The 23,220-nt window shown below is 38.4% G+C and overlaps 1 protein-coding gene across 7 annotated transcripts in view; it reads right to left on the bottom strand.

Moving 5' to 3' along the window:
* MCC (MCC regulator of WNT signaling pathway) overlaps positions 1-23,220 on the bottom strand; it is a 205,466-nt gene that overhangs the window by 62,893 nt on the left and 119,353 nt on the right. For all 7 annotated transcript variants that reach the window (XM_065045399.1, XM_065045400.1, XM_065045402.1 and 4 more), the window contains 2 exons: positions 9,875-9,988; positions 3,242-3,384 (listed from right to left, as the gene is read on the bottom strand). In XM_065045399.1, coding sequence (XP_064901471.1) covers positions 3,242-3,384; positions 9,875-9,988 — 257 coding nt within the window. The remainder of the gene's footprint in view (positions 1-3,241; positions 3,385-9,874; positions 9,989-23,220) is intronic.

Raw genomic sequence — 23,220 nt, 5'->3', positions numbered from 1 at the left:
ACAGTCTTTCAGAGTTTGACAAAAGCCTGTGACTTAAGTTTTACAACAAACTTAAGCAAAATATTAGCTACCTCCTCCCACTCTCTCCCTAATAATGTAGACAAGAACAGTAAAACAGTGTCACACTGTTCTGTGATTTTCCAACAAAAATCCAGACAATGTTTACGTCTCCACACTGCTCAAATAAAAGAAGCATCCTCATCCTCGTGGACCGCTTCTTTAGTGTCTTTTTGCTCCCAAATCACCACCTTCTTGAGCTGGTAGTGGGTAAATTCTGCAGTCACACATGAAGAACTAGGCAAGCAAGTGGCTCATCTACTAGCACAGCATGAGTACAGGCAACTTTCCTTTTAGCCTTAATATTAAATCAGTTGCAGCTGTATTTCAGCTTTTTTTGCCCTTTTTTTTTCCTTTCTAAATGAGGTTGTGCTTCCAAACCAGCTGGGCTGTCTAGAGCAGCGACAGGGAGATGAGACAATTGCAGATGAATGTTGGCTTGCTCCCCCAACCATAGTGAGCTCATTTTCCGTAGGGAACGCTAGAAGAACATAGTGCAAGAGCAGCAGCTAACTCCATGTGGCCACACACATGGAACTTGTTGCACCCAAGAAACAGCAAGCAAACCTAGAACAATCCTGGAAACTCCTAAAAATACTCTTGTAAGATTATTGTAACTAAGATCAACATATCAGATATACCTGGGAAGAGGCACAGGCTGTAGACACGTGATTTAAGCTCTCTTCTAGAGCCGGTATTACTAAAGTACATGAGGAAAAGCCATTACACTTCAAACTGTGTAGAACCCCTGACACTGCAAGGGAACCTCCTCCCCACCCAAAAAAAAAAAAGTGAGAAAAATTATTGGAATGGAGAATACTAACCAGTTTATACAGCCCGCCAACACTCCTCGAGCTGTTGCAATACTTTTTTCAGATTTAAACGCTACTTCTGGTTACTTTCTGCCCTACTTTCTGAGGATACTAGTCACATTCAAACAAAGAGCTGCAGATTGAAAGATAGTAGAGCTTAAGGAGGATAGTCAAACACCCTCCATGAAACTTTGGTTTCTCCCAGTTGTTTCCAGAATATTCTTGGGTTTTGGAAGAAACCATGAAGCATATCATAAAGCAGCAGTACATCAAGCTACATATTAGCTTATTTTTACAGCCTAAAAACAATACATGAAAATACTGAACAATCTCTGTGTCAGCACTGGTGAGATGCTTATCTGCTATGCAATTAAAGTAAGCTCAAGAAAACTGTTTGCAGAAAGAGTGCCTAAAATTTATGATAGCACAAGTAGAAGCCTCCACTCAGTATTACTTGCAGGTGTCCAAGAGTCAAATTGAAACTAAAATCCTTCTTGTGTTCCAGTTTAGATAAAGAAATAAAGGCTGAGGCCCTAGCAGGGCTGTGCTCACACATTCCCTTCTCTTAGGACTGTGTTGTTCCAGCTCCCAGGATCACTGTCCCCATCAGCAAGGGTGGAGCACCACGAGTCACACCTGTCCCAGCAAAGACAGCAATTACACCACCCTTGCTCTGTGGGATGAAACAGCTTCTCAAGAGTGATGCAAGTAGATCCCAGAGCAGATTTACAAGAAGTCACATCAGGAAGTATCATTTTTCCTTCTTTCAGTTGTCTTTACAAACCCTATGGAATCCCTCCAGTTCTACCTCTGCCATTTTAGGAAGACTCTTGCTCCTCTGTTCCCCAGACACTGAATTATTTGCCCCACATTGCTGTGCATGCCACAGCTGCTCGTTTACGGACATGGTTCAACATTCACAGTATCCATCTGATTCCAGTATTTCATAACTGAGACACCACTTGGCATTTGGCTTGCCACAAAGTCTCCAAGTAAACATTTTTTTATGGATTTTATGTAATATTTTTCTTAAATGCCATGGAGTTCTTCTGCCATTCAGGAAAAAAAAAATCAAAGTAGCTCTCATGCTTCTCAGATTTTGCTTCTCAACCAGTCTTTTCAATTGGTAGAGCTTTATCAGAGAGAAGAGTGGGAAGGGCAGCCAGTAACATACTGAAAAGAAAGGTGAGTTAAAACAAGATGAATGGGAGGTTTGTCTGCAGAAAGATAAAGCATGAATGAACAAGGGAGTCACAGGGATTTTTTTTAAGGGAAATACTACGGGTTTAGGAAATATTTACCTGAAAAATCTCACCATAATCATTGCTAGTTATGACCATGACAGAGTTGGCAGTATTTATCTTCTTAAATAACATTAACGTAATGTGACTCTATCACTGCTTTTTCTAGTGGTATGTATGCATGATATTTTCTCCTAATGGTACACCAACCCTTTTTCTTTCTGCATATAAATATTTTCATGAAAGGTCAAGTCAGTAGTCGGAAAAACTTTGTCGTGCACTAGTAGAAACATTTACAAGGAAGAACAAATGAAGCAGTTATCAAAAATCTTGCAGCTAATAGGCAAACGAAAATGACAATTTGCCACACAAGTAGAGCAACAACACTGTCTATAAAACTGTCAAATTTAATATGATGTTCTCTAGGAAAATCCATAGATTCTAGCAGTTTAGTTGCATCCTCATAAGCTAAACTTTAAGAAGCTCCTTCCTCATTCTAGTCCAACTTTCTTTACATTGAGAATAATGGGTAAAAGCAAGTGAGGAAAAGTAAGTGGCTTGGGCAGTCAAACATAAAGTTTATTTAAATACAGTAACAAGTAATGATCTAGTGTAATAGACCAAGCTTTGCTGCTTCAAAGACAGGCAACAACATGACTTAGACCATAGTGTTTTGTCACGAATACCAGTACAAGTAGATGCAAAACCTACTGAAATACGTTTAAGCCGTATTTCTCATCACAAGTGATTTGACAGGATGCCACAAAAGAAAATTAAAAGCAGAGGTGCAGGCTTGGTGGCTACATTTTCCTTTATCCAGCACTGCTATCACTTATGTGGTGCCCTGGCATGTATGTTATGCTTAAGGAATATTCAGATGGCACAGTGCAGTTCTTTGCAGTGCTTTTTAGGCTTTGCAAAGTGCGATTTTGCCAGAGAGAATGCAGCAGTTTTGAGCCTCAGGATGATACTCCGCAGAATACCTACCTTAATTATGGCCAGCTACTCAGTACCAGTCATAACAAGCCTAACTACCCTAAAGTCATCATCAAATTTATTTATAGACTATAATTCACACTGTGTTTTGCACCATTAGTGCACTGGCCCAGAATTTCCAGGAAGTTGCCATACCTTATTGTTGTTCCCTGTAGTCGATCAATTTTTTTATTTAATTCAGCAATGATGCTGTGCAGCTCTGTGATTCGTTCCTCGTAGCGTAGTGTTGTTCGCTCCTGCACGTCTTCGTGCTCTCTCATTAGGTGGGATTGTTCACACTAAAGCAGAGAAGCAAGGAACAGAAAGGGTCTTATGAAAAAACTGGAAACAGATCAGACACAAGGCAAAAGTGCACATGATTAATAGTTTTTTCACTCATCAAACCAGTGCCTTAGCAAATACCTTACAGTACCTTAGCAAGAACCTTACAGTACCTTAGCAAGACAAAAGGAGATATGCAAAATATTGACAGGTACACAAAGGTATGTAATCACTAGATGTTCGCAACTGAAAAAATATGCCGTATACTTTTATTATTATTTTTTTCTAAAGGGCAGAAGTTGCCCTTACTGCTTGAACAAAAAACATCATTTGCATCTCAAAACAGCTATAAATATCTCATCTTTCAAGGATCTTCCCAACGTGGTCTGAATTAGAACAAGTCCTAAGGCAGAAACCACATTATTATAAAGAAAAATAACCACACTTTGTGGTTATGACTTCTTCTCTAGTATGAGTATTTGTTTTTATTAGCCTTTGAAGATAACACAGCATATTTTTAATTATTTTAATCCTCTACAATAAAATTCTTATTATTTGAACAATTACAAGGCTACAAAGATGTTTGGTTTTCATACATATCATGAAATCCTCATTTTTCTTTCCAACAGAATTTTAAATTCCATTTCCCTGGCTTACTCTTCATGCCAACAAACACACTACTTCAATTACAGCAAACAATTACCATCTACTGCAATTATAATCCAACAGCACACACTGATTGAAATTATGCTTGGTAGAGGCTGCAAAGAGCAAGACTTCAAATTTTTGCTTCTGATCCCCTGCAGGAAACAGTCAAGCCTCCTTGCTACCATAGAATGGTATGCACTAAGCTGTCAATAACAGAAAATTCGCAAGCCAACCAACAATATAAAAATCACACTCGTTTAGTGAAAACCTGCAATGCAAGATCCTAGCAGCATTTCTAAAGGCTACAATTTATAGGAATGTATGAGGTTCTCCAACACTGCTGCATCAAAACTCACTTTTTCAAATCAAGGAAACACTATATAGAGGTAACTCCATTCCACTGACTAAAACAAAATTGTTTTTCACTCCAGCTGGAGCCAAAAGCACCTAAACCAGCACTAAGACAAAAGAGACTGTTATCTTCACACTGAATAGGATAGCGAAGGGTCATATTTTAGAAGACTGATAATGTTCACCTGGCTTTTAAAACTTCGTGTTGGCAACCGAGATGCCTATACATATATATCATAATGACTATTTATTGTACGATTATCACACAACTTACTTCTCACATATCTGTATCTTAACGTTGCATCTGGCTGAAGAACTACCACAGCTTTCACAGTGAAGAACTGAGAAAATGTTTAACAATGCTTTAGAACAGATTTAAGTGCAATAAGAGTTGCTTGTTCTGCCTTTCTAAACCTAAATTTCCTGTGACACAATTTATACTCACAAATGCTACCTAAGCATTATACAGATCAATCAATTATCTGCACTGCTTTTTTTCTTTTAAATCAAAAAGACATTTCAGATGGAGTGTGTAATAATTATGTCCAGACAATAAATAAAACCCCTAGCACTACAATTTTTGCTCTTCTAAGCTATACACTGAAAACCAGAATTTGTTTATCTTGACTGAAGATATATTGACCCCAGCTAATGGACCTCAGCCACAATACCAGACTTGCTTTCTGTTTTCCAGCCATTTCTTCTTGATCATTTTTCAGAATAACCATCATTTAGTGACAGGAATACTTTGTGAACAACCAACAGTCTGGCAATATAAAGACAACAGCTTCATGTATGCTTTTTTAAAAGGCCTCTTGAATTATCTTGGGAAAAAACAACTGCAAAAGGCAGAAAGGAAACCTCTGTGAAAGGCAGGACATGATGCTAAGAAAGGCTGCTCTGCCCTGAAGGTGGGTACAGAGTTACATCTCTTAAGTTCTGGTCAGTCATGACAAGTCTCAACTGAAAAAGGCAAAAGCATCCAAATAAGAGAAATATACTTCAGTATGAATCCCACAACACAGCAGTTGAAAATTCTTCTGGTTATACAAGATTGCTCCTTATTATGGCGCATTCAACCCAAAGCTTAAAAGGGAAAAGAAACAAATGCATGTTTTAGCACCCACAGCTAACACTTTTTTCTGGGATACTGAATCTGCCCATCATCCACTTTAGTTTCTGTGTTCTTTGAGTCTCAGAGCAGTGACCTGCTAGTGTTCTTGCTTCTTTCCAGGGTGTACATATTCAGCTCTTGCAATTTATTTGCATATGTCAGTCACACAAACTTTTTAAGATAAATACCTTACACCCTTTTCCTCATCCTTGTTCCAGTCTCATACTTAAGTTCTGATCAAAACCATTAAGAGCTCTAATTCTCTGAGAAAACAAACACAGGGATAATTCACTGAGAAGCTGCAAAACATGAGCAGTTGTTGAGATCAGGAGGGAAGGTTCCAGCACAGCTCCCAGTGTAAGTGACCTTTGGCTGGTTTTCGGTACAGACTAAACAGGTTATTTCAATTACAGCATAAATTAACAATGCCTGGGGAAACGCTTTTATCTGACCTCCTGATGCTGGGAAACGACCATGTGAGCAAGAAGAGTATGAGGGAGCAGGACGATAAGAGAACATATTTCAACCCAACACTATTGTCTCTACATGATTGTACTGCCTATTAATGTACATGATTTCCTAGTGCAAGAAACACTACCAGTGCAGACCTTTATGTTACATCTGCAATGTTCAGTCAGAGGACAAAAAGAGGACCATGGGAAGCAGTGGTTGGTAAGAGACCCCTTGGTGTCTCAGGCCCTGCGGAGACAAGCACTGGCCACAGCATTGTTCAGGAAGAATACAAGTCATACAAGTCGCAACCTGAACAAGCCACAGTGATAAACCCGTCTAACAGGCTCACAGAAGTGAAAAATCTTTGCTCAACTAAAACAGTATTTTAATTCTAGAGGAGTGGCCAATTTTAAAGTGGCAAACCATTAATCTAATTTTAACTATAAACACAAGTCCATCATGCCAAATCCTCAATCATGGAAACACACATGGTCATAATTAATTGTTCAGTGGTATTTTCTGTATATACTTCATGTGAAAGAAGAATACAAGTAAACAGGACTAATCTATGTGAGATAAGTGCAATACACAACAGAACAAATAATTTCAATGTTTATCTGAACATTTCTAGTATTTCTGTGTCAAGTTACTTTGTTAATTGAAAAACTGATGCCTTCTTGAGAAGTTCACATATTCTTATAGGCCTACAAATTGTTTGCTTTATTTTTATTCTGAAATTCTGCTGTCCTTCCTCATTATATTCTGGAGGACAGTGAAGAAATATTACTGCAGTAATGGAACTTACTGCTGTGTAATACAAGATCCAGAATGATGCAGCAGTCTTTGATACCCTGTGTCTAGAGCTATTATAAAACTCCAAAACTACAAGGACTAAGCACAAAGACCAAGACTACCTTGTGCAAGGAGATGAAACAATAAGAAAGATGTACTAAGTGGACTGTCTATTCTTGTTGTATTTGCTGAAACATTCAGCATATTATTAAATCCCAAGTTCTACCATAAAACTGCAGAACTCAATGTCACAGGATGTAGGAAATGCCAAGAATGTAGACAGATTAGGAAGAAGATTAGATAAATCCACAGAGGACAGGACCATAGAGGACTACTAAATGGGATGCAACCTCCTGCTCACAGATGTTGGCAGAGAGGTTGGGGAGTATATGCATACACTCTCCCTTCAGACATTCATGATTTATCATTACCAAAGCCAGGACAGCGTGCCAGACAAAGCTAGCAGAGAGCACTACTTTTCTTCTCATAACCACAGAACTTGTGGTTGACCAGTACTTTCAGCAAACTTAATTCAAAAGATCACTTCATTGCCAAATTGTGCACTTATACAAACATAGAGACAAGGAGATCTGCTGTTTTAGTGAAATAATAGAAGGGTGTCAGAAGATGATATAGCTGGTCTCCACAGACTGCAGTTTTGGGGACGAGCATGATACAACCACCTGTAATCAATTATGTCCATTTACAAAATTTCAAGCACAGGCTATCCAACTATCTTTCTTCTGCATTTGTCATGCATTACTTGAATTGTGGTTCCTCAAATCACTTCCACTTTGCCAATCGCTAATCTTTTCTTCCAAAGTGTCTCACATGAACCATGAAATGATGGGAAAGGTATTACAAAAAATGTGTTTTAAGGGCTGTATGTTCCAGAGTACATTTACCATGCCAGATGAAATGAAACATGTGCGGCCTTTTTAAGTATAGTCCAGATGCACAATAGAGATTTAATACTGGCCCCTTAGCATCTGAACACGGTTTACGCAGAACCTCAGACACCTCTTATATAATTTATGCCTTCTGAACCTCCGATTTGCATTAGTGAGGAAGAAATGCATTAGACAGAGGTTGTAAAGGAAAAAATGATATGATATGATATGATATGAATTTGAATGAATCTCTGTAGAGTAGGAGGAAAAGTTCAAACAATTATGTGAGGTGGAGCATCTACTTGGAAGTGATGCAGTTAGAAAAAGAAGAAAAAGTGGCTCCACCAGAGTCTCAGTACTTAAACATAGCCAACACATTGAATATGAGTTGTGCTTGTTTTATGGCTTATTCCTTAAGAAAGATTGTATTTAATTTAATACACAGCCCCAGAAATTTTTATCCAGTGGAGGGCTTTAAAACAAATTTACAATAGCTAAAATATGAAAATTTAATAGAAATTGTACATTAGAAGGTAATTTTTTTAATCTGAAAGCTAGCTAGCACACTAGCTTTTGGATATTGTGATTTTGTGTTCACAGTTTGAGTAGCAGTTGTCATTACACTTGTGTTCACAAACAGACAACCCATGATCACACAAAAACCCTCAGCATTACACATCGAGCACTGAATACAAATGAATAGTTGGTAACCCATCAAAGAAAACACCAAACAATCTCATGCTAACAGGGCACATGCTAATTAATGTCACCATCAATGAGGATTCATTACTGCACAGGAGCACCTACAGGCACTCTTCATGCGCTGAGAGATTACATAGGTATTTTAAAATAAAGATCTGGAAATAAAACCAGAACACTAACAATAACCTGTGGTTAGCACAAGACCCTGCAGAGTTATAAATAACAACAGAGTCAGTGTAGTCATGCAGAATGATGTGGATTCTCTGGGTACAGGGGATCCATCTGACTGTTTAATGATTGTCAAATGCAGCCTCATATCAAACTGTGTATCAGAATGAAAACTGTCTCAGAGTGCAGCTGAAATTAGAAAACACCCTCAGGATTACAGCTAATAAACAATGTTAACTCCCAGTGTGACTCTGGTTCACATATTGAGGAGAATAAAAACTTTTTTTTTTTTTTTTTTTTTCTGGATATTGCATTGATGGTCCGCTATAAGAGTATCATTTACAAGCCCCAAAACCTTAAAAGTAGCTGAAAAAACACCAGGGAATGCACGCAAGGGGCAAAACATGATTGGAGGACTGAAGTAAGAGCCTTAAAATCTAGACTGCTTACACATTTCTGCATATGGCTTGAGTTTAACAAGCCCCAACCAAAATGCACTCAATACCAAAGACTCTAAGTTCACAAAAATCGCAGGATCACTGAGGTTCACGGGGACTCCTGGAGGCCATTCACCCAACCCTTTACCAAGCTCAAGAAGGGTCATGTAGAGCACGTTGCCCAAGGCCAGGTCCAGGTGGCTTTAGTATTTCCAAGGTTGGAGATTCCACAGCCTCACCAGGCAACAACTAAGATGCTCCACTTCACAGGACAAAATGCTTAGACTGTCTCTATGCAAGTATAAATGAGTACACATTTTGAATTAGTTTTGAAATGTATAGTACTTATGAAAAGTATTTGCCAGAATGACAGTATCTGAAAACAGAAGTTTTGTTTGTAGAAGAGAGAAATATCAAGAACAATAGTTTTGCACTTGCCTCTCTATGTTTATCTTGAGAGCTGTGAAAGTTCAGACCGTGGCTTTCCAGTGTGTTTTTGACAACAGATACATACAAAACAGCTTATTTGAAGCTAGGTTGAGATCACAAATCGCTTCTCACATACCACCAAAACACTGACAATCGGCAATAGCTTTTGATCAGTGTTAATTTGTGCTGTGTTTGAATCTGACCCAAGAGTAGAAGGCTCTGTAATGTTACCTAATCCAATATGAGTATGCTGCAATTTTTATATTCTAAAATATGTCAAAGAAGTCACCATTTATGTTTGCTTCAAAACAAAACTAATTCTTTCTTGTTATATTTTAGAAGAATGACATCAGTACATAAAACTCAAACTCCACAGCAAATACATTTCTTGCAGTCTTAAAATTCTTTAACTTGTGACATTGTTCAGATACCTTACCCTGTCCCCACACACCATATTCCTCTCTGAAGAACAAGGACAATGCAAAACCAAGGACCATCTTCAGCATCTTCAACTATTGCTCACCTGTGCTTTTGCCAATTTCTTTTCCAACAGGTCACGCTCCCTTTCTGTCTGTTGTAGACGTTTATTAAGTTCTACTATGTCTCCCTTTAATGAAGCCAGGGCTGCTAAATGAAGCTAGAAGACAAAAAGAAAGAAATAAATTAACCAATTCACAAGCCATGCAGCAACAGCATTTGAAAGAAGACATAGTATTGTACAGCAGCTACAACATCTGTGGATTTCTGTCGTAGTTAATAGAACTTCAGTGTAACAAAAGTCTAAAAGAAATCCACATGCTACTGAATACTTTTTACATGGAATTCTCCTCTCCAGATAGCACACATATTCCTTCGTCAGAAAACCCATTATAAGGATAAATACAATGAAGTATAATTCAGCTGGAAATGTGTAGAAAAGTTCTAATGTTAGTTCAATAGGAAGTAGCTTGAGACTTGTGTTATAAAACCTTACATTAAATGTTGACTCAGATTTGTGTTACAAAAGAAGGTCTATTGTGTTTTGATGCCTTCAGATATATAGAGGTTATCAGTTTGGTGAAAGGAATAATTCCATGCACAGGATGCAGTTTTATTTTGCAACCAAAGCTTACTCCACTTTGAGCTTCTGCTCTGTCGTTGTTGTTCTCCTCAGTCTCACGTCAGTGAGTTTCAATGATTCTAATCTACTAAAGCCACACATGAAGAACCTGAACTGTTTTTCTTTCTGCAGTAAATTCTTTTGATGGAAGATACGTTCTATGTTTAACTGATAGCATGTGGAAACACAAAGCAGACTAGGATAACTAACATCATCCAAATTATCTTAGCTACACACTTAAAAATCAAGAACAATTCTTAAAAGAATCCTATACTTGCAACTCATTCATACTCTCCTCCTGTCCATATATATTCCATTCATTACTATGCTGAAGGCATCAGCTGGAATTCGGCACCCAGTATTGACAATTACAACTGAAAAGTCCATCAGGAAAACCAGCCACTACTACTGAAATCTTCCTTTGCAGTAGTAAAGAAACAACACCAAGTTAAACTGGGTGAGAAAACAAAAGTGAAATTTCACAGCGGACCAAGTAATACAGCAAACACTACTCTGCTGCCAAGATCCAGACTGAAACACAAATCCTGTTTCTAGTCCTCCAGCCAGTTTCAGTCCTTCATGCTGACATTTTATTGGGTGGGTCTCTTTAAAGTTATTTTTCTTGTTCTATTTCCAGTCAATCTGCTAATTAGTCCTATTTTGATATCAGTTTTACCTTGACAATACTGGGAGTCAGCAAAACCATAGGTGTTTTCATGTACTGATGTATGAAAGTAGCTTTAAGAGGAAATCATTTGGCAGCAGCTCCATCACATAATACGGTATTCCCATTGTTACAGAAAAGGCCACCTCTGGCGTCAAGACAGAAAACACTACTTCGTAACGATTTTTAGATGTGAATTCTGCAATTTTAAGTGCAGCGTAACTAGCTCTGTTAGAAGCTCTGTACATCCTCATTTGTGAGTTCAATTAGAAGCATCTTCATTACATCAGCTACAAAACCATCTTACACATCTGCAGCTATCCATTTCCATACAAATATACACATACACAATTTCATGTTTCAGTAGGTTTAAGATTCTTGATGCAGCCTCGTTTTTCAAGTGAAAAAAACAGCAATTCAGGCCTGCTACAGGCATATGCTACACAGCTTCTTTCAAGTATGTGTGCTGAAATCTCTTCACAAACCCAGAAACACGCTGAGTATCTTTAAGTATTCCTGGCCTTCAGCAGAAGGCCTTCCTTCCTACCACAGGAAACTATGCACTGGTTTTACAGTGTGGAGAAATAAGAACCAGCCTAATTGTACCAACCTGTTCATAACTGACTTCCAACTTTCAGGAAAGCTGGTGAATTTATAAAGCACTGTTTCACCTAATTATCTTAAAAGAGGGGAAGTGTTGCAATGAATCTCACCAATTTACTCATCAGATCTTGCATCCTTCATCATAGCTTTCAAATAATACAGGAAAAAATGGCTACAATTCTCTAAACTGAACAAAACAATGCTACATGGTCAAGTAAGTATCATTCCCTTTCACACACTATAATTAAATGATCACCAGCTGCAGTTTTAATTAAATACCAGATCATTAACATGGTGCTGTAACATAAAAGGACACCGTTAATTTAAAAATCTGAATGAAAACCAACTGTTCTCTGAGTAGTGGAACTAACGAGGCGGAATTCCTATGGATTTGTATTTGTCATCTGTCATTTGTCATCACACGGCAGTCAGCTCAGCTCTTCTTCATGTTCCCCATCCCAAACTGGGTAAGAAACTGCACTAATCCTGCCTAGTTTTATAGCATCACAGCTGCCCGGCCAGGCAGCTCCTGCCACACAAGGGTATCCAAAACATTACATCAGTCTCCTTGTTCAACATAGGGTCTTCTCTTCATCAATTAACCAAAGGATTTCTTTGTTAATTACAAGGAAAGTTTGTGGCATCTTTTACTCTCCAAAATTATCCTTTTCTGTCATAAATCGAACCAGTCTAGTTTCTAAATGCTAAAAAAACCAAACCAAACCAAACCAAACCAAAACAAACCAAGTTACTAAAAAGGCAGACTGGCCAAGAGGGAGCTATCACACACTGAGGGGCTGCCTAGGGTTCATGTACGTATCCACTGCACAGCAGTAACTCATGTGCAAGTGGTGCCTCCAGCTACTACTGCAACACACAAGGCTAAGACAGCTAGTGTGGCTCTGGATTCTTGGCAGAACCAAACTCTCCTTCCCAGTTCCTTACAAAAGGTGTTTCAAAGTATTGCTGCATCTTCCCTTAAGGTGTGAGCGTTCCCACAGTCCAGACGTCACAGTGTGCTTGTAGAGAACACAGCAGGGTGGGAACTGGAACACGGATCTTTGGGTCTTGCTGTAACACAAACCAGGAAACATCTGAGCAATGAGCTACAGTCATTCAAGTCGTTCGGGGCGGGGGGAAAAGATCACATTTATAATTCAAACGCAGTGTCAGTCACGACCGTAACTCTGCAGCGTTGAATCACTACAGCATTTGACAACTGAGAATCAGAGAGGAGTATGGAGGCCGCCATATGGCATGCTGCTTTTTTCTCCCCTCAGCAGTCGACAGACAAAGCAGAGTTACTGTCACTAACGTTCATAACAGACATTTATAGTTCAAACTGGGTTGCGTCTAAATGACACATTATTATGAAACAGATAAAAAACTCAGTAATTTGTAAAAATTAACAGACACCACAAAGATTTCTGTTTGTATAACACATTGGTTTGAACCTTTAACAGGAACTACTTCATATAGAGAAAACAGTTCATTGACAAAGCCTGCATTGCTCATAAACTTTATACCGATCCAACACAACTGTTATTGAATTCAAATAGGAAAAAACCCACTATGGGATGCACCCAAGCTGTCCAACAGGACAGGTGAGGACAACACAAGAGAGCTATCATTGAAAGGGATCAGACAAGCCAACCAACTAGCTTCTCTACCAGCAACCAAGGAAATAAGAACTCTTTCAGAAAAGAAATTAGATGCATAGTATTAATAAAAAAATGCACCAGTTATGTTAAAATAGAAGCTACAATTTCCACGAATTTTTTTGCAAGGACAACAGCAGGTTGTTTATTGAAACATCTATACACCACATTTATAACCAATACTATCCTTTCTACTTATTAAATATACAATAGAAATTATTTATTATTATATTTATAATAACAAAATACAAACTGTGCATAGCATGCCATCTTTAAAATGCAAAATACTGCACAGCTAAGTGTTGAAAGATACAATAACTAAAAAAAAAAAAAAAAAAAAGTACAGCCTTAGGAAAAGTAAGCTCCTGAGCTCTCTTTCAGCCTCTTTTATGACTGCAGTCTCTTCCCCATTACATACTTGCTTTTACAAACATCTCCTACAAAACCGTAGACATGAATTAATGATGCGTATTTCGCCCAACGCTTTAAACTCTGCTTTTGGTGCTGGGTTTTGTGACATATTCTGTGCAGGTACAGTTGTAAACAACATTTCCTGGCAGCCAGGTTTCTCAATAATTTTGTGGGGAAAATAATACAAAAGCGGATGGCGTAGTAATATGAACTAAGTGCCAACGGACCAAGTGACTACTGACAAGCCTGTAGTAGTCATTGCTGGAAGTGTTCTGATGCCATAAACAAAACAAGAGAAAGATGAAAAGGGCAATGAGGGAGGGCGCTCAAAAAATTACAGGTTAAGGTGAAAGCACTGCAAAGCAGTACGGTTACTCTTATATTTAGCATTTTCCCCTGTCATTGTGAACTGTGATCCTCATCACTAAGTTTGATCCCCATTTTTTTCTCTCTCAGCCTGGAACCAAGCTAATTAAACCATACTGCTAAAACCAGTTGTACTCACTGCGTATGTTTGTTATTTTCAACAAAGAAATCACCTAAGCACATCCGTCTTCGTGAAATTAAAGAGCTAATCTTGCATTTTTCCTCATTTCCTGCCTTCCTTAGCTACAGTACTGCTGCACATCAGATGGGAATAGATGTTCAGAAATGTAAGCTCTGACAAAATAAGGGAGTCATAATACAAAGCAGCCAAACACCAAAAGACCAATTCATTTGTTCTGTGTGTGTCCTCTGTGACTGACCAACAAACCCCACCTGGTAAGAAGGCTCAGAGGAGATAGGCCACAGCAATGTGCCTGTGAAGTTCAGGGAGTAACGCAGCCTTGGACTGACCACGGTTTTGCAAAGAAGGTGACTTAAGCAACAAGGGGACACCAAGGGGACCTGAGGGTGGTCTTTGCTTTCAATAAACAACTATCAACAGCTGAGCGGATCAGCTCGTGGTGGAAAGGTTTCTCCCCATGTTCATTAAAAGAGTGTGAATGTCTCCCAGAGTTATCCGGGCCAACAAGGGGGAGACACGTATGTGGCTCACCAAAACACAGAAACTAGCAAAAGAATTTAAAGGAGAGCAATTGGCTTGAGCTGGCTTCAACCCATGGATGCCTTGCTAGTGAAACTGGGATGCCCAGCATTGTGACAGCAAGCGTTTTAGAGACTGGTAATGAGAATCACATGAGTATCATGATGGAACTGTGCACTGCAACTGCTATATTCTGCTACATGTAACTCAGATTTGTATTGTGTTTCAGTATGTTTTGTATCACTCTGCTAAACCAGAGTAAGTAAATCTGATGTTAAACATGACACCCTCTATGTGTGGAATACCTAAAAGAACACAGAGATTATTATTAGGCTCCAACACCCTGTCCTCTCTTCTGTTTCCCATTTGCCTTCTGTGTGGTTTAATGCAAGCAGCCCACAACACAGACACTTTCTGTGTATTGCTACTACTTATTTTAGTGACAGGCAGTATGCACAAAAAAAAGCCCCAACTGATAAAATATTTAGAACACTGCTTCATTTCTGAAAAACCTCCCGAGTTTTTTGTTATCAAATTACACTGGACACAGCACTGGATTTGAAAACCCAAGCTGCCTTGTAAGTTGAGAGATGGGAGGTGTAGAGGATAGCATGGAAAACACAGGCAAAATCTCAGCTAAAACCGCAGAAAGGTTAAAACAACAACAAATGCCTATGCATGGTATTTTCTGACACCCTTCTTCATCAAAGGAAAGAAGGAAATATGACTAAAACCTACAATTACTGTCAAAGAAATAGAAAGGTTAGTAATGGAAGTTCATAATGAAAAACACATTTTAAGACACAACAATAAAATCATGTCTGGATTTTTACTTCAGGAATCCTAGGGCTGTAACTTTTCTGTGAATTGCTGACTTTAGTTAATGGCTGTATACAATAATATCAGGGTTAGCCTAGGAAAAGCTGAGACAAGGCTGGCACTAATCTGCTGAGGTGAATGAGAACCTGTCATGCTAACACATGGCAGATATACTTCAGATACGTAATAAAGGTGCAAGAGGAAAAACCTACACAGAACAAAAATATGGAAGAAATTATAGCACAGGCCACACAACCAGGAAGCATCTTAAAAAAATATTTAAAACAAAGGAAAATCTAAGCAAAGCTTGCAAAACTTTCTAAGAGAGGAGTTAAGGATATGAAATTTGTGTTACTGTAAATAGAACCTAAAAGGTGTTGTCAAGATTACATTTTATCAGGAGCACAGATCAGCAGTACTTGCAAATAACACACCTGCTTAAAGTGATTCTTATATTAATATAAATACGTAGCTACTCTCAAACACTTTTCTTCTCAGTCCTACACAATTTTCTTGCCACCTTTCCCTGGCCATACTCCATGAAAGGCACATTTTTATGGTCCAAGAGATGAAATAAATGTAATTGAAGCCCAATTCTGTGAACGTATTGACAAGATGGGAGTGGAAAAACTTAAAAGAAAAACCATCCTCCAGAAGCAGTGACAGGACAGCTCAATATTCCCTAGCCAGTTTCAGCTGTATGATCTCAAGAGCACAGACCTGAAATACCACAGTCAACAGCTCTTTAAGAAATTACCTAAGGCAATGTCAAAATGACTAAAAAAGCACTACCACTGAATTGCTGGATGTGCCTACAAACGTATCCTGAAACTATATGTTTGAAACAACTGTTATGTGCTAATAAAAAGCCTATGAATTTTTAGAGTGACATACAAAATGGACATTTTGTGACTACGCTGCTGAAGCAAGTATTGTCACGTTGGACATTAGACAGTTACTTCATATGTGTGTGAAATACTAAACAAATAATGTGCCAACACAAGCCAGGATGGAGCTATCCAAATTTCAGAAAAACAAAGACCAAATGTCTATAAGACATACTTCGCTTTAATTTGCAAAATCTGCAGATGTGCTCAGTCTGTTTGCATTATTTATAAGCAACTTCAATTGAGATTTTTTTTTACCTGGAAATTAACATTTGCAGGCACTTGTGACTGTTTCAAATGTTTTCTTAAAACAAATAAACAAAAACACACACCTTAGTAACAGTAAAAAGTGTTTGATAAAGAAAATAAAAGATTGTTCAAAATAACATCACAAAGCAGGTAATCTAACGCTATTCCAGTGAGTAGGATCAGTTTTAGATTTAAAAAAAAGAAGTAATAAAGGAAAGTATCTTCACTTGAAAAATTAATTTGACAATTCACTCTTGATGAAGGGAGCATGGTGCTAATTTGTACTTCTGAGTGTGCCTGAGGGCTAAACTAATGCCTGTGCTTCTATCACAACAAATGTTTATACCATCATTGAACAGAAAATTTTGAGTGACATGAGAAGAAAAGCCTAAAAACAAGACCTAAAAGTAACCAGAAAAGACAAATCTGAATCTGGAGATTACACAAGACAAATATGCTTTGCGAAGTTTACTCTTGGGGCATTCTTAAGAACCTTAATTGTCCCACTGCAAGGCAGTCCATGTCCACACACACCAACAGCCCCTTGCCTGGATTTTGCACCACATACAAAGGCCTGGCCTTGCTTTTGCCCTTCGAAGGAGGAACCTGTTGCCACACACACTCCCAGTGAGGGAGTAAAGTAACAGTAATGTAGGGGATGGAAACGACACGGTGGGGAGATCACGCTTAGGACAAAACACTGTCTTCATCTCAATTCAATCTCAACACATTGTCTGCAACTTCAGTCTTTAAGTAAAAATCAAAAACTGGTATTAATACACCATTATGAGCTATGGAGGGCTTGAGGTGTCCATACTACACAGGATTTGATCCCATGTCAGTGAACTTACTTAGCATTCCTCCCCTCCTTACAACTACTCTCAATTTAAGTAAGGCAAAATCTCTCTTTGTTTTTAATTGATGGGAAGAGGAAACAGACCTATTTTTTTCTGCCTCCCCTTCTGCCCAACACAACTGCAGAAAATAAACTGAGAAGGGAGAAAAACCGTGAGGTTCAGTGCAGGTCCTCATCCCTTGTACATCTCATGAAAACAAAGCCCTCTTCTCTGGTCCTTTCCAGTTTGAGAGGTGATGGGCACACCATTCTGCCCTCAGGAAAGAAGGGAGTGGAAAACTAATCCCAAGAATACACCTCGAACAATCCTCTGCATTTAGCATTAAGGTGACCCACATTCTAGGGCTGAATACAACAAATGTCACAGACAGCGTGTAAGCTCAGCTGCATTGGCTTGTTTTCCAACATCCCCACCATTTTTTATATCATTTTAACTTGTTCCTTCAGCTTCAGTCTTTGACTGAAAACAATCCAGATCTTCACAACAAAGATTGCCATTGAAGAGCCACTCAAGAATTAGATACTATTTATTATGCTAATTTAGTAATAATTTTACAAAGCATCCCACAGATCTTGCATTCTTTTCAAAACTTCTTGACCAGAAAATGATTTCTGATTTCCAAAGATAAGACTGTGGACTAGCAACAAAGCTGTACTTAGAGTGATACAAGGATATTTGTCTCCAGCATGACCCATATGATCTGCTGTCACCATAAATGTTGAGAAACAAAATTTGTATTGCCAGGTCAAATCAGTGATCCACCAAATCCAGCTCTCTGCTTCTGCCATTAAAAAAAAAAAAAAAAAAAAAAAATTGATGCTTCAGAGGGAAAAAAAAGGAAGGAAAAAACCCCACCAAACCCATCAGCTAAGCCCCCTATAATGTACTGGTCCAATTGTTTGAAATTCATAGAAAGAAAATATCTCCCCTGCTTTTCTTAGTCGGCTCATGCCCTGAAGTGCTTAATCAGAACCTCCATTATGGAGCTTCCAAGACTACAGCTCTAAAAAAACATTTCAAAGCAGCTAAACAACTTTAGAGCCTCCAGTTGTTGCAGGAAAATTCCCTGGATAAGCATGTGCTTGCTTAATAAAATATACTCAGTTCAGTTCTTAATGACTTCATCATTTCAAAGCCAGCTGCATCTCTGAGACCTTCATATTTATCTCCCTGCTTCTTTAGGCCACCAGCTATCCCCTCTTCACAGGGCTTCTGATGGACACTCCTCCCCCAAACCCTACACCTGTAATTCCACCCACCAGTTCCACATTCTCCAGGGTGAACGGAGAGGAGACAGAGAATGAGTTGAGGTCTCCAGTGACCTCCCAGCTTAGAAGAAAGTAGTGTTTTTTCAAATGTTTTTAGAAGGATAACCTACTACAAACAGCACTCAGGTTGTATATGGTTTATTGCCCTCTGTTACACTCCTGGCTGCAAATGTCAGGCCTGCCCACGTCGTGCTCTCAGGTTAGCGCCTCACTATTGCAGGGCAGCTCTCAGCACAAGCCACTGTCCCCAAGGTCAGACTTCCCATTTTAGGCAGACCCCAGTTTTTCGCCTAGCAACCTTTACCAGCCAACCAGTTCAAAATCAGATGCATAATGTTCCTAAAGGGAATTAATTTCTTCAAACTTAATACAAATCCCTAGGCAGAAAAATTACCTGCGCTACTATAACTTTAGTTCCTGCAGGAGGCTTCCACAGTCTCCATCTAGCTACATACCATAAACCTTTGTAACAGTTATCTTTGAGTATTTCACTGCTGAGCAAAATCCCCTGCATTTTGGCATTTCCAGACTCCTCATTCCTGCATCTTCTAATGCCTTCTCTTTCTCATTACCCGGTCAATACACCAGGGAAAAGCTGACTGATTTTACTGAAAGCTTTGCAAACGGATGGTGAACTGCGGGAGACTTCGCATTACTTCCCATGGAGCGTTCCCGCTGCACTAGATGTTACTGAAAATATAATTCCAATAACCTGCTGCAAAATACAGCCCTGATAAGGCTCTGTGACGAATCAGCATTAAAAAATGAGTATGTAACAAAGAAAAGGTTAAAAAAGAGTTACTACAACACTGTTAGAGAAGCTTGTTTGGAATAGAAAAAAAAAGCATCTGCTTAGCTGGCTTTCAGTATACCAGTAACTAGTTTTGGTTTTATATTTAGACAAACAAGTAGCCCCAGTTGTCCATGAAAGCAAGTTAAATAAAGAAAATTCTTATGCACAATTTCTACGTTCTAACCTAACAAAACTTCCTTCCTTCCAAAAACAGTCCATAGTTCTATCCAAGTAAGTGTTTGCTCTCTGTGGTATAACTCGTTTAGAATAAATCTCTCATTGGAGAATTTAACTTAAAACCTCTTCCTCTTTCTGGAAAAACATTAAAAAATTCAGCAGTGAAAACCACTAGTTGTTTTTTATTGCAAGGCCAAAGCAGTGAGTCGGAGGACAGGGAAACTGAAAATGCCCTCCACAACCTTGTTCTCCTCCAATCGACACCAGTTACATGCATGTTTTTATCTACTGCTAACCATCAGAAAACCTTATACATTATTTCTTCATGACGCCTCAAAACTCCTTTGTGATGTCAGCTATGTTTAGAAGGAAACAGTCAGCACAGAGATATACCATCGGGGAACCCGACTTTTTGAAAGACATTCAATTGCACTAACGTATTTTTCTGTTTCAGTCAATGCATGGCTTACATTTTAGCAATGGAACCTCCAGTGCACAAACAACCGACAAGGTCAAAATAAACATTAATAAATGTTTATTATCAATTGTACCAGCACAAACAAGTCTGCACAGCCGGCACACTTCAAGCTGTTTACTGAATAGGGATTTACGTAGATAGGCTTTTTAGTATTTCAGAAACACCTAGATATATTATTCCCTATAAGAGAAATAATTTCTCTTGTTATGCACAGGACTAATAATCCAATATCACATCTTTGTCTTTAGTGTCAGGCATAGCATTTTGTTCAAGGGGCTTCACACTTTTTCAGCCATTTCTTTAGCAGGCTTCTCCAAATATAAAAACAAGTAGCTGCAAAATTTGCAGAGAATCGAGTGCCTGCAGCATGACAAAACCATACTAGAACACTGGAGCCAACCCATGATAGCAATTTGTAAAGATAGCATCAAAAGTAATTCGAAGGTACACACAGCCAGTAATTACAAACGTGAAGCTAATCAAACTGTCATTCACAAATGAAATGGTTAGAATTTCAGCCCAGTTCACAACTCTGTCTGCACAACTCATGGCTGAGAAAAGGCATCTGGTAAATCCTAGCAAAAGATTAAATCTGTTTCTCATAACCTCTCCTCCCACAATGAGCTCATTTTTGTTCTTTTGTGTCATAAGTTCAGATGCAGAGACTTGATGGATGAGCTTTAATTCTACTTCAAATGAGGATGCCTCTATCTTCTTTTTCAACTGACATTTAAAAAAAAATCCCTTGTTTGTCAGGTAAAAGTGCATAACAATTTTCTTAAACGTCAGAAACTTCTGCAAATGGAAAATCCATTTTCTAACCAGACTGTTATGCATTTTGGTTAAGACTACTTATTTTATATGACCTTTTCCCTGAAATTTCTCTGAAAAAGAAGAAAAGATAAGATTCAAGTGTTTTAAAATGCCTACTGGACAATTACTCTTCACTGGTATATACACACTCAAAATTTAATTGCATTTAATGAAATTATAGATGCTTATAATTAGCAAAGTTGAAAGCTTCTGTCAAACAAAACTAAAAAGTAAATATTGCTCTAACATTTTGAGACTCATTTACATAGTATTTCCACCATTACATGCCTGTCTGTACCAAGCCCAGGGCACGTTTGCTCCTATCTTGGACTCTGAATGCCAAATTCAACCCCGTATTTCAACTGTGCAATCCTATTAAATAAACAGGAGTTACATAGATATTTATGAGTCCAGAGCACGGTTCCATGGAAAGTGCACATCCCATGAGGCTGACGTTCTCTACTTGAGTGTAATTTTCTTTGCTTTAAATCATCAAATAATAACAGAAAAAACATTACTAATTCTCTAAGGAAGTCAGGACAGCACAGGAAGTTACTTTTAAAGCATTTAATAGTATACATTTTTTATGTTTATATAAAACAAATGCATGCCTGCATATGCACATATATAAGAGAAAATCAGGGGTCATGACCAGACAAAATTTATAATTTAAAGGCATTGCATGTGTCACACAGCCCACCTAACACTTCAGAATGTCTGCATACTTCTTACAACCACTTTCACTAACATACACACAAAAAGACTCACTGTGAACATGGCTCATAAAGAGCTTTCCAGCAGCAACTGGCACAGCTATAAATCTGCATAAGGTTGAGCAAATAAATCTTGTGCTCTCTGCTGACCATATAGGAACATTAATCTTAAGAGGAACACAATTCAGGACCGCCTTACCTGTTTAAAGTAGGGCAAATATTTTACTCATGCTAATTGTCCTGACAGAAAAGGATCAACACTGCATTAATCCATTTAACATATGGCTTATTTTTCACCCCTGCACATTACACAGGCCCAAACATTTGATGATATTAAAGCTAAAGCTATTCTGTGTTAATTCTTCATAGAGCATGTTCCTCACTCATGTAGTATTCTCTCATTTTTATAGCATGTGGCATATTACTCACAGAATTTGGTAGAATGAAAATGAAAGTTAATTTTTCCATATTCCATGGCTTCACCATTTGTGTAACATGATACTTTACAATTCCTCTGAAGAGTTGTTGCATTACTTTGTTTTTATTTACATTCTGAAAAATGGTTTATGTGGGCTCTATAATATCAACATATTAAAAAGTATTATCTTTAACATAATTTTAATTAAACAGTAACCACTCCAATCTAATCGAAGAAACAGGGGGGGAAGATAATATTTTACCCATCTTAATGCAGTTCCCTGGTTGAAAAAGTATACTTAAGAAGGGCTGTATCAGGCCAGACCACAGGCTGACAGTCCAGCAGCCTGCCTCTGAGAGTGGAAAATCACAGAAGTTGAAGAAAAAGCTTAAGAACTGGGTACACATTTGTAATGCTTCCCTGGCATTGCTTTCTATGTTCTGCACCACAAGGATAACTTTTGTCCCTTTTCACCTTGTGTCACTCAAGAATTTGTAATGCCCTCTCAAAACATATACCCCTCTTGCTTCCTTATCATCTGAGGCTGACATGCCCTTAATCTATTTAACAGAAGGTACTCTTGCACTTTTCATCCTCCGTTTTGCCTTTCTTTGGAGCACTCTGCTTTTATAGTCCTGGTGCTTGATACATTACAGCACTGTGGGACAGTGCCTGGCCGCACAGCTGACAAGGCTAAACATTTTTTGCTCTCAGCAACCTAAATCTATGCGTATATTACATCACTAGCCTCTGTTATATTAACATTGGGGTCAATCTAGCCTGTATATAAGCAGTCCGTTTGTTCTCAAGTGTATCTCTGGGGTATATTTCATGGCTCTTTGTGCTGAGAAGTTCAAAGTTGCCTCCTTTTCCCTCCCCCTCCCAGCTAACTGTATCAATTGCAGGAAAAGATGTCTGTCTTTAGGGGAAAGCAG

The sequence above is a fragment of the Columba livia genome, chromosome Z, assembly GCF_036013475.1.
Source record: "Columba livia isolate bColLiv1 breed racing homer chromosome Z, bColLiv1.pat.W.v2, whole genome shotgun sequence".
Classification (NCBI taxonomy): domain Eukaryota; kingdom Metazoa; phylum Chordata; class Aves; order Columbiformes; family Columbidae; genus Columba; species Columba livia.
The sequence above is the reverse complement of the archived record's forward strand: the minus strand, read 5'-3'. Positions and strand labels throughout refer to the sequence as shown.